Raw genomic sequence first — 12324 nt, forward strand, 5'->3', positions numbered from 1 at the left:
AACTGTTTTTACTGTCACATCTCAGAGCCAGGGTCTCACTGTTTCTAGCTGAACAGTAAATAATTGCATAAACTCAGATCAATATCCCACAAAAATCATGAGATTTAGTGAAGATGATGGGATTTAATAGTTGGTGTAAGAACTGTAGTTCAAAATGTTGATCTACAGATTCAGTTTCCTTTGAAGAGTATGAATAATAGTTATTCTAATCTTCCCTATAATGTAAAAATAATTGCATGAATATAATAAATACAGAAATTAGCATAGTGGGGAAAGGAATATGACTCTTGTATTTGTGTACTGCTCCAACCCCTGCCAGCAGCGGCACTACTGAGGCACTTCAGCAGCTCTGCAAACCAGCTGATTCAGAGGGATGAGGTTACCCCTGGGTGATGGCAGAGCTTCACACCCACTCTGCTTCTGAAAAGGCTGGGGTGGCAGAAACAACACTCAATTTCTGCCTTGGATGAAGAAAAACCTGTACAAGGGTCAAAATAATTGAAGGGAACTCACTGTCAAGGGTGTGAAGATAAATGCTGATTAAGCTGTAATACAACCTCTGCACTACAGCAGTAGTGAGCATTTTTGGTCCCTATTACCTCATAGCTGAGCACCTTCACAAGGGATACACCATGAAGAAGTTTCCGGTCTGCTCAAACCTCTCCCCTCTTTCCCTCTCTCTAGGGTGGGTCAGTTCTCCTCTGAACCAAGATGAAAAAATGTTCTCTCACAAGGGCTTTTATATGAGAATACCCCTATTCCACATTTGGATTATTCAATACCATATCAAATTAGGAGAACAAGCCAGAATACAGATTTCACTGCAGGTCAGCTTGTATCATGCATGGATGGAGCACTGACTGCTAACCACGAACAAGCATAGGCAGAACTGTTCCATGAATACAACGTGCGGGTATTTGCTCACTTTTACTCATTTCACCTTTACACAGACACCTTTCTCACCTGTCACATACTTGACTTTGCTGGTGAAATGCTTCTGGGAAAAGTAATTCCTTCAGAAACAACAGACACTGGAATTACAGTAAATCGGTCTGCAAAGGAGGTATAAAAATACTCTTGCAGTTAATGCAAGGCAAATACCTCAACATTTGACTTGGCAGCTTATTTTTAAGGTGAGTATTTCTACTGCCATTATTTGAAATTAGTTGTCATCGTTGGAGATCTTAATTTATTTGTAATTATGTAATTGCAATCCGGTGACATTCTAGGAGTAAACTAAAAGCTCCCACAATATTCATTTTGTAATAAGGAATATCAACAACCATGTAATAACAAATACATGCCAATTTACATCTTCTCTCAATAAAAATAACTCTTTACTAAGCAATTTTTAATATTTTTTCCTAATTCTGCAGGAGGATTTCTAGGATTATGTGACAGCATTGATTTTAATGTAGCAGTAAAATCCATGTTAAAATTCCATCTGCTTTTCTTGATCCAGTAAAACAGATTTAATATATAAACTTTCTTTACTTTTTTAAAATCTTTTGCCAGCCTTTACTATTCATATTTTGAAGAAATCTGAATAAAGTGTCACAGTTGCTCATGCTAGTATTTTATCCTTAGCATTTCCTTTGCTAGATAAACTTGACACAGTTAGTGATCGAAGCAAGAATACAATCAGTGACTTGGGGGTCCCTTTATTTAAAAAAGTACCTCATTTGCATCACCAAGAAGTTATTTTCCTTCAAAATTTAGTGATACCTACATCCCTTTATGAAAAGATAATACAAGCCCTAAAGCACACTTAGCTGTTAAAAACCATATGCTTTACTAATCCAGGAAAACCTTTAAGACAAAAGAAGTTCATTACATTGAATCACTACAAGTCAAAGAGAGACCAAACCTTCCAATTAGTGAGAACAGAAGTATTTCTCTTTAGGTTATTTTGCTGAAGTGTCTGGAATAGCATTTGCAGTGAAGTTTTGTTCACATTCAATCTATCATGTCTTTAATCTGCAAATGTCACAACAAAACTCTTGTAGCCCCATGCAATCATACATCTAATTATCAGTTGTGCTTCCATTATCCCAAGAGGGCCTTTCTTTTTTCTAGTTTGGTACTAATTCATTTTCAATAGATGGCAAGAATTAACAATAAGAAAAAATAATTAGGAAAACATAATAAAATAATACACAAGGCAAAAACCATCACAGCTTCAGATTCTCTCTGGCTAAGGTAATATATCAAAAGCAAACAAAAGTCCTCAATAGAGCATAAAGCTGAATTCCCTCTTTACAGCCTGTATGATTGTTAATAAAGAAGCAGCCCACACTGAGAATCCGTGCACTGACAGACACCACTTTCCTCCCACAGCGGCTACACTCACACAGCTTTAAACACAAGCAAACAGGAGCTGGAAAACTTGAGTTCTCTTACCATCTGACAAGTCAATTAGCCCGAGGTAGTGCAAAAGTTTCAGAGAGGAGCACACCACCACCACAATCCCTAAGGTCTGGAGTCCCTCTGACTCGCCTTTAGTCCACATCCTGCAAGGCACCACACGGGTACCACTGGTGTGCCTGCTAACAACTGCCAGGCATCAGAGGCTGAGAAATCCTGTTTCAAGCCTTCCTTCCTGCTGCTCAGCTAAGTGCACAGCACATTCCACTCTTCCCCCTCTCTCACTCCCTCTCTTTCCCAACCTCTTCCCCACTTGCCTTTTTTTTTTTTTTTTTTTTGGAACATGCAAGCAACTTCTGCCTTGAACCGTAACCTATGGTTTTATTTTCTTTCACCTCAGGGTAATTCCCTCAGGAGTTTGCTCTGCTCCTGAACAACTGAGCACCGTGCTGCTAACCTCAGCAACATCTCACACAATTTTTAGGTTTTCTTAAATACCTGTGATACCAGTTACATTTGAGATTTTCTCAGTAATTCTGCCAATGCAGATGCTTTTTGTCAATGCCTCTTCTGTACTGCATAAGAGAATAAAGGACATTGTAGGGGAGGAAAGGGCTTTCCTTTTCTGAATGCCTCCCCTCGCCCACAACATGCTGGGATAAACAAATCACACTTCCCACATCCATGTGTGCACCCACACACAGCCCAGGAGCTGCAGAGTAATTCTGTCTGTTAGCAGCTCCTCTGGGGTACAGCTGGACAGGCAGAGTGCGCCCCTGGCATTTCCAGAGGAGCCACACCAGGGTGGGCCAGGCTGGCTGAACAAGCCCCCCTTGCAGGCAGCTGAGGCAGAAGAGGCATTTCCACCATTTCATCTCGCAGTGTTTCACCAGGCTGCTGGCACGGGGCAGCACTGTGGGCTGCTCACGAACCAATGATGTGTTTCCCCATTATCACCACAGATGAGAAAACACTTGGCAGAGTGAGTGTTTTATGAGGATGGCAGGTGCAATATTTGCAACACCAGTAAAAGCTGGGTTTTTCAAGCATGCTATTAGATGCTGGTATTCCCATGCAGGAGAACAGAGGTCATCAATGCCTTTTATTTTACAGGACTTGGAGGCTGCCGATTCCCCCACTCCAGCCCAGTCCAGGCAATCAGAAGCTCCCTCTCCCTGCAGTCCTCAGTGAGCAGGGCAGGCTGGCTTTCACCCACCACACTGTTCCACGACCTCTCCTGGTGCTGCCTCTGCCTTAAACTGCTGGTGAACACCAACATCACGTGCAGAATGTCAACAGGATTTTGTGTATCACAGGAACTAAATAGTGCACTTGAATTGCTGAGAGACGCTCACAGTAAGGCCAGGTTGGAGGTGCAGAGTACTCATACACACTTGAGTGATCCAGTCAACAAGAAATGAACACTTTAATTTAATTTGAGCTTTGTTTCTGTATGCAGGTGGCCAAGGAAGAGATCACACTAGCAAACGTGTTATGAGGCTTCTATGCCATGGCCATCTACCTTCCCAGAGCTCAGTGGCATGATATCAAAGCCACTTCTCCTGATGAATACTTTAGACCAAAGGACTTTTTAGTGCTCAGTGGCATCTGCCACATTAGGTTTTCATTGCCCTGGCTGTATGACTGGCTGTAATGCCACATTATGTTTCATATCTCCCTGATTGACACATCCAGCTTTAAAACTGTCAAGGATCTGAAATCATTGTACTGTCAAATCTCTCCCAGATAAGGAGAGAAGAACTTGAAAGAGTAACACGGTAAGCAGACCTCAAAACATTTAGATAATTCCTTGGTTTACCATGTCCTGTTCCCATTAAAAAACCAAACATTACTACTACACAAAACCCCCAAATTAACAAAAAAACACACCCCCCATCACATGAAGTTTGGACATGATCGCAAAAATAGCCAGGTTTTTTCCTATCTATGGAAGGGATGTTTGTCAGATTTACTGGCTGTCAGGTGGGCTTTGCACTTTTTTCTCGGACTACTTACGTTGAGAGATCCTAAAGAGCACACAGAATCCAAGAGCCCACTTCACCCACTTGTTCCCAGGCACTTTATTTACTTGCAGATACATTTGATCACAGTTTCTTCACAGCAACGCACAAACCTCCTGAATCCAATTATCACTAAAAAAAAAAAAAAAAGGAAACTAAAAAAACGACACTATACTGAGTAATAAAACTCAAAGCACCCGGCCCCCCAAAGATGTGTCTTGCAATTCTATGGATCTTTCACCATAATGTCCTAAACTCTGCAGCTCCTAAAGCCCTGCAGCAGCACCTTAGCAAGAGAAAGGGGAAGGACATGGAAAAGTGTGAGTTCATTTGTTTGTGTTACTGCAATTTATTCCAAGTCCAACATATTTGATGTTTTAGGTGTTCCTGACACAAGCAGCTCCAAAAAAACATGCAGTTTTGTTCCCTCGAGTTCTCACTTCTTGAAGAACTCGTGCATGCCAGAAGCTCAGGATTCATTTGACAAAATATCCAATGCTGTCAAGGCCAAAGCGTGATTTTTCTGAGGTTGAGTCAGTTTTCAAAGAAGCTTGGGAGGAATGTTGAATGAGAATTTTTCCATTCAGGACCTTCAGGCTGCTTTGGGATTATCCTAATGCCAGCAGTTCTTCCTGGATGCTGCTTTTTCTCTCCCACTTCCCAAAACTACTCAAAATTGTCACTTGGTTCATTCTTCACTTGTTCGTTTCTGCCCCAAGAACAGGGATTCCTTATGTTGGGCACATGTTGGGGTCATGCTGTGCTAATTTTTTATGGAAAATGCTGTTAAGTTGCCCGACATGCAGAGCACCAAGTACCTCCCCCCATCCATCCAACCACCTAGCTCAGAAGCCATGTATTGACCTACTGTTATGGTTTTTAATTAACCCAAATCAGCTTTCTGCTGTTCCCTAAACAGTCAAATAATCACAGGTGACTGACTGAAGAGCTGACTACAGATGCCTCACAGGAGGCAAATCCTATGGACCCAAAAACTTGTGTGTTTTCTCCATGATAAGAACTAATTTAAGTAAAAGATAAAGCTTTCCTTAACAGCTTACCTCCCAGCTGGGCCCATTCCCTAAAGCCACACTCATTCTTTGCTGTAGTATTGAGCTAATGAGAGAGATTGGTTCTGTGATTTAAACAAAGGAAGGCTATCCGGCTTAGTTCTCCAGTAGAAATCTGCACAGAAATAGAGGATCATCAACTCTTAACAAGAGGCAGAAATATTAATCAAGATATTATCAAGTATTTTATTTGAGTTGCGTCTGAAGCAATGAGAAAAACCAATGCCAAATAAATATTGTGACAATTTTTTAAAATTATTTCTACAGAATTCTACAATCTAAAAACCGTGCTGCATAATCAGCTTTTGGATTGATGCCTCCCGAACATTTCTAATCTGCTGCAAAATACATGCTGTCATCCTCAGAGAGGGTAGGTAGCTCAAGGGACTATGATTTTACCTAGAATCACACATGGAATAAATTGCACAGACTAGACTGCCTGGTTTTCTACTGCAGCCACTGATCAACAGATTTTGCAGACGAGCAGCTGGAAGAACATTTTTCTAGTTATATGCAGACAAGGTTAAGCTCACCAATGAAGGAGTAAGCTTTGTTTTTGCCAAATCTCAAAAAATGAGGATGGAAAAAGTCTAATATTTAAAATACATATGTTCTGATAATAGAGGTAGATGTTCCTGCTAGTGCCTACTGTACGTATCTCTCACATGCAGCAAAAGGAGTTGAATGCCTCAATTAGCGGCAGAAAAGGTTTGCACAACATGCCCTGTGAGAATAGAAGTAGGAACTTCATAAAGATCAATCAAAATAACATGTAATGAGAAGGATTTTCTGGTAATAAAAGAATTGCTATGATGAATCATATAAATGATTTATGTAATCTATAATCAGCTCTTAAAAGTGGTTGGGGGAAAATAATGCATCACACAAAGGTGCAAAAATCACAGCAAAATGGAGAATAATATTCCCCTCAGCAGAAGCTTCTCCAATGACCAACCTATTTGGAACAGATTTACACTTTTGAAGAGGAGGATTTCTCTCCTCATTTTGCATTAAAACAAATGCAGCATGACATGTTCTCAGTACCCATACCTTTAAGAAAATCCCAGTGGTATTATGTGATCTGCCTGGTTTAAAATTAGAGTTTTGTAATTTTGATGGACTATTCCTTTGCTACTGTGTTATGATAAAGAATAAATAGGAACATCTGAATGATTCTTCTTGTACACTACGTTATTTCATATATCCCTGGAACAGTTCTGTTTACAGATCTGACACTCAGCAGTCCTGAACCGTCTTCTCATATGGCTGTTTGTCCATAAATCTATTTCCACTGCAGATCTCTGAAGCCCTTCTGCTTCTGCTTTGTTTTAGAAGTGGCATAATGAGATCACTCACTGCATGGCAGGTGGCTACAGAATCAGGAATATGAACTTACTGTTCCATACCTATTTATCCAATGAGTTCTTTTGTGTGTACCTAAAAGTTAGTGGGATTTGTTGCTGTTTTGATTTAAAGCTATTCAAACCAAAATGAAAACTAGGCCTTTCTTGTGATGTATTTTAACTTACCTAGTCCCAAGCAATGATATTTACTGCTTCAATTGAAGGATTTTTATCAGCTTGCCTTGGTCACCAGTCACTTCTCTGTCCTGTTCACCCCAGCTGATTAGGCCCCATGCATATTTCTCAGATTTCTCTGGATCTCACTAGCCCCAAGGAATTTGTGTCATCTGCAAATTGTGTGTTGAGAAAACCACTTATTGATAACTATTGACTGCAATTAAAAACAAAAAAAAAAGCTGTAAGTAAATTTAGAAGTTTGGTATTTAAGTAATTGATGATTTAGAGCAAGTCCATGCAATCTCCAGCTAAAGTAACAGCCATTCAGTGCCAGTGAGCTCAAGTCCCTGCCCATTTGCACCACTACAATTCCAGCCTGACCCCTCTGCCTGCAAATTAATTGGATTTCGTATCACACTGGTATTTCCCAGCAGTTATTCACCAGCTAGGATAATTTTTTTTTTTTAAGTCCTGGCTAATTACCACTTAATTTTGTCAGCAAAGGTACATTCGAGGTAAGGACAGAGGAATCACAAATACCTCCTTAGTTAGTTTGGATAACACAGAAATTTGGATGCTTTTCTATTAGTGCTGCCCAGGGAGCTGGGAATAAAGAGCTCAGTTCATCAGTTGCCATTTCCTTGCTGTGTGAGCACAGGGAAATAATTGGCAGCTGAACCCTTGTCCTGACATAGTTATCAATTTTTCTGCCATAACAAAACCAGCTATAATTCTTCAAAATTCCCCCATTAGTTCAGGTCTTCTGATTCATGTGAAGGTGCCGCTATCTTGGTTCTATCAGTATCTCCCTGCTTGCTGACAATGGTAGCTGGTTGTGGGGTCAAAGGACCCACAGACCCATGAAAAGAAGCAGGAGGACCTCGCGTATTTTTTCCTTTCAGAGAACTGTCTCGAGCCAGTGACTCCCAGCCTTCTTGTGAGCCTGTTGGCACAATTCACGTCATCAACTTCACAACACACAAGAATAGCTCTGAAAGGTTCCAGAAATCTAATCCATCATTACTGACTTTTTCCAGAAGAGCTGGCAGCACAGACAAGCATATCCCACCTCAAAGTTACCACAGAATGCACATTGAGAATTTGGCTTTACCCTGGACCTTATGATGGCAAAATCTGGTGAGTGTTAGCAATGCACACCCAGGTCATGAGAAGACCAGCAACTAACAAAGAAACCATGGAACCTTGAAGGACTAACCTGAACCACAGTTTACATGCACAATCTGAAACTGCAATGGGGACAATATATAATTAATGAAAAAGTAACCAGAACCCCCCAACTGTTAAATATCCTTGACAAGCTCTATTTCACTTTTTCCTTCTAGTTTTCACCTATTTCTCTATATTTTTATCTGTAAATCAACCCAGGTACACCAACCACAACAGCAAACCCAGCAGCCTCCTCTGACATCATGTCACTCTCAGACTTGAAGAAATGCAGTAGCTGCTCTCAGGATGGACCCAAGGAAGTCCTCCAGCACTAAAATTGTGATCCTTTCGTGCTGTTGCTGAGGCTGGATGGACTGCGAGCAATCACTTTATAACCTCAGCTGCACTAGGAGAGAAGACAGGGAAAGGCTGCAGGATATTTCTCATTGTCCGACTTTTAAACAGGCAATGAAAGTTGAGGAGGACACATGCTGTGAGGAAAAGAGGAGCAGAGAAGGTGAAAAGTTAAAAGAAGAAACAGGAAAAGAGGGTATTTCAAGTGAAATAAAGAACAATGCATAAGGGCATGCAATGGAAAGAACAGATCTGTGAGGGACAGGGATGGGACTATATACAACATGAAACTGCTCAAAAATAGAAAACCAGATGTGTCAATTATTCTGGAGGCTCATTCCCCAAAAAGGGAAAATGCCACTGCATGAGTCCATGCAGCCAACCTGTGCTGAGCCCCACATCCAGCTGAGTGTTCTCCCCAGAACCTGTACTCAGAGGTGAGCACACTTCATCAGCAAATACGCATCACTGATGAGTAACAGGCAGCCAAAAGAAGCTGCTAAAGCCCACAAATAACCAGGAGGACAGATATGCTTTGCAGTGGCAGTTTCTTGCTGACTGGATTTCTGCCACAAGCAGAGGAGATATGACCCCTCCCTTGCACTGGTGATTACTGCCAGGTTCTGGAAGCAGCTAAGAGGCATAAAGGTCAAAGCCTCTGCTACCAGGTCAGGCTGCAGTGATTTTCTCATCACAGGTAGATTTTTACCCATGTTATGTATTTCTCATGGGTATCAGATTGTCACAGCTTCATTCCCACTGTTATTAAAAGTGATAATTAATAATGCCGAATCTCTGAACTTGGACGTTTTTCTTATAGGCTTTGTTTTTCCACATTTAATTTAAATTAGGTATATGAGAATGATGATGAACAGGTAGATTTAAGCCTCACAGAGACTTAGAAGATCGCAAGTTCTCATCACAGAAAACTGATACAGGACAAATCATGGGTTAAAAACAAAATCAAACTTGCTTAACTGATGTCATAGCCATACTTGACATAACTGCATTTATTATTTACAGTTTCTACAATGACAAATATCTTGTCTTTCCAATGCACACCAACTTGCTGATAACTGCTAGGATGCTTCTTCTGACCGTGCCTTTTGCTTATTCCAAATTTATTGGTAAAGCAAAAACTCTTGAGGGATAAAACCAGTGAAACCATCCAGCACTACATATGCTTTACTACTCTCACAGTCCCTCCTCTCTGACAGATTTTCTGACATCAGACAGAGCAAGATAATACAAAGCTGCTTATCGGGGGTTTTCACTAGAACTATGGGAATTTCCTGGAGTCTTCAGGCACCTCATAAATTTACAGATATGTTAGTTGGAAAATCAGGTATCACCTGCTGCAACCTGTTCCCCAGAGTAAGAGCTGCCTCACTGCCACCACAGCACTGCCTCGCTGTCAGAGTAGTCAAGTCTTGTCTTGAGGACAATAGAATCCAAGTAGTCATGAAAAGACAGTAAAAAATGGTATTCTGGAAGTCCAGAAGGTTTCTAAGAAATAGCCACCAAAGGACATCGAGTGCCCTAAAAAACATCTCTGCTGGTGACATCGGTGCCAAGCAGATGATTAGCAACTCATTTCTTTGTCTCGTGGAAGGTCTATGTAGTCATTCAAGGCAGGTATTAAGGAGCATGATTACAGTTCCCATTGCTCCACTACAGTAACAAGTGTCATTTAGTCAGTCATGGAGTAATCACAGCTCTGGTGGTCTCCAACCAAGATATCCCCCTTATTTACCCATTTCTCTTTATTTTTAAGAGGCAAACTGAAGAATCATTCTGCTCAGTGCATTTTAAACTCACTCTAGTGGTGTATTAAATCATTCATTTCTGCATAAGAATTATAAAAAATACTGCCCAGTAAAGGCCATCTCATACATTTTTCTTAGTAACAACAGGCCTAAGCACTGAAAAACACTTTCCACTTGAAGAATATTGTTTCTTTGTGTGTTACATTAAACTATGTTTTCTCACAATTTTTCACGCTCTTCTAGATTTCTTATTTTTAAGTGACCTCAAGCGATGAATACATGCACACAATATTCTAAATAAGCCTGTATTTCTTTCACTTACTGAACTGTTAAATGAGGAATAACCTTTAAATATTCTTGTTGACCCTTTCCTGGCATTTCGTCTTCATTTTGCCATCTATGCAATAGTTGCACTTAGGTTTTTATTTTATCATCTGTAATTTGTATTCCTGTTCCACACCCAGCTCAAAAGATTTAATTTGTTGTTTGCATAATTATACTAGACAGTGCCACAACTACTAGGAGATCAGAGTAATAAATTCATGAAAGAATTATGAAACTGTATAAAACTAAACATATTTTAGATGCATCACAGTGAATTATGAAGTAGTACCAAACTATTTTGGATACATCATAGTCTCAAATTACACCTTCCCAAAAATTTTTGAAATCTGTACCAAGCAGCAAAACGTTCAGCAAACAAAAAGGCCAGTTTATAAAGCCATTCTCTGAGGTCAAACTTTCTCAAGTAGTTTGTGAAATACAGGCACCAAAGGCTAAAAATGCAGTTTATGCTGTAGTTCTAAACACACAGAGTAGGAGAACTTTTAGAGGGCTGTCTGGAAAGGGGGCTGGCTTTGCTTTTGCCAGCCGTGCTCCCACAAGTAGATTATGGCAGCAGCTCCATGTAACTTGCACTCAAGTAGAGGGGTCAGCTCTCAGAGTTAACCAGACTGTCCCTGATTTATGAATTACAGTTTAACTGCTCCTCTAGTGGCACCACTACTTAAATTCTGCTTCTTGACACAACACAGGTAGGCTGACATTCATGGAAACAAAGCACTTGAAGAGCACATGACAGAAACTATACTCAGGATGTTAAAGCTAAGGAGCAGTCTTAGATAACAAACCTCCTTCATGCATCTTCCCTTGCGTGCATCTAAAAATATTCCATGACCAAGCATGTATTATGCACACTTGAGCAGGTAGAAAACTCCCCAGGATTCCTCAATCCTCTTGAATCACAGTTCCATTTCCGTGGCTAAGCTGGTATCAGAAGTGTGGCTGGGGGTGTGTGTCAATTTCTTCAAAGGCCTCCAACACTCAAAACCCCAACCCGAACTTTTTTTACAAAAAAAATGTTAGACACTTGAGAGCCAGCTCCTTGATAAGAGAAACATTCATCTGCATGAAAGATTTTGGATCTTATTACATCCTCTGAAGAAAAGATGCACCTCTTAGGCTAGTCCCAGCACCGAATGGGATAAAACCAGATTCCAGAATTAGGGACAGAGTTCAGTGCATTTTAGAAGCACTGGACCACAGGACTGGAGGGTTTCTGCCGCTGTCTGCAGAATGCCAAGAGTTCCACAGACTCCCACCCCAGAGCTCTCCGGGAACAGCTACTATACAGCACTGACACTGGTGCTGTGAGCCAAGCAGTTTCCCCTGTGTGTCCATATGTAAACGACCATGTGATGAGTTTTATCAGTTGTACTATGACATTTCATGATAAAAAACAAATGCACAGCATGCAAAGTACAGAGGTGAAAGGCCAAATCCCACTGTGAATTGTGCTGGCCCAGTTCCCCTGTCAATCTAAATTTTGATCACTTCAGGTACAGGAAGATCACTGTTCTCCAGGATGCTGCAACAGACTACGCGAAGAGCTTTTTAAGGAAAGCTTGATCAAATATGTCCATCTCAATTAACTAGATATTTTTGCAATGGTCCATAGTATTAATTGGAAATTTTAATAAACCTTTGTCTCTACTTAAATGTTCCTGTCAATTTGCTGATTGGAGCACATCCTAACTAATGGAAACAAATATGACAGAGGACA

General features: G+C 40.6%; 1 protein-coding gene across 11 annotated transcripts in view; it reads right to left on the reverse strand.

Moving 5' to 3' along the window:
• Positions 1 to 12324, reverse strand: part of KCNIP1 (potassium voltage-gated channel interacting protein 1) — a 288984-nt gene that overhangs the window by 48783 nt on the left and 227877 nt on the right. Inside the window, exons 1-3 of one of the 11 annotated variants that reach the window (XM_010410125.4) lie at positions 6985 to 7137; positions 5447 to 5570; positions 4381 to 4517 (exon numbers count right to left, since the gene is read on the reverse strand). The exons of the other annotated variants lie outside the window; for them this stretch is intronic. Of the exons in view, the coding sequence (XP_010408427.1) occupies positions 4381 to 4465 (85 nt within the window). The 5' untranslated portion in view covers positions 4466 to 4517; positions 5447 to 5570; positions 6985 to 7137. Of the gene's footprint in view, positions 1 to 4380; positions 4518 to 5446; positions 5571 to 6984; positions 7138 to 12324 lie in introns of those variants that run through there. 11 annotated transcript variants of the gene reach the window in all.

The sequence above is a fragment of the Corvus cornix genome, chromosome 13 (genome assembly GCF_000738735.6).
Source record: "Corvus cornix cornix isolate S_Up_H32 chromosome 13, ASM73873v5, whole genome shotgun sequence".
NCBI lineage: Eukaryota > Metazoa > Chordata > Aves > Passeriformes > Corvidae > Corvus > Corvus cornix.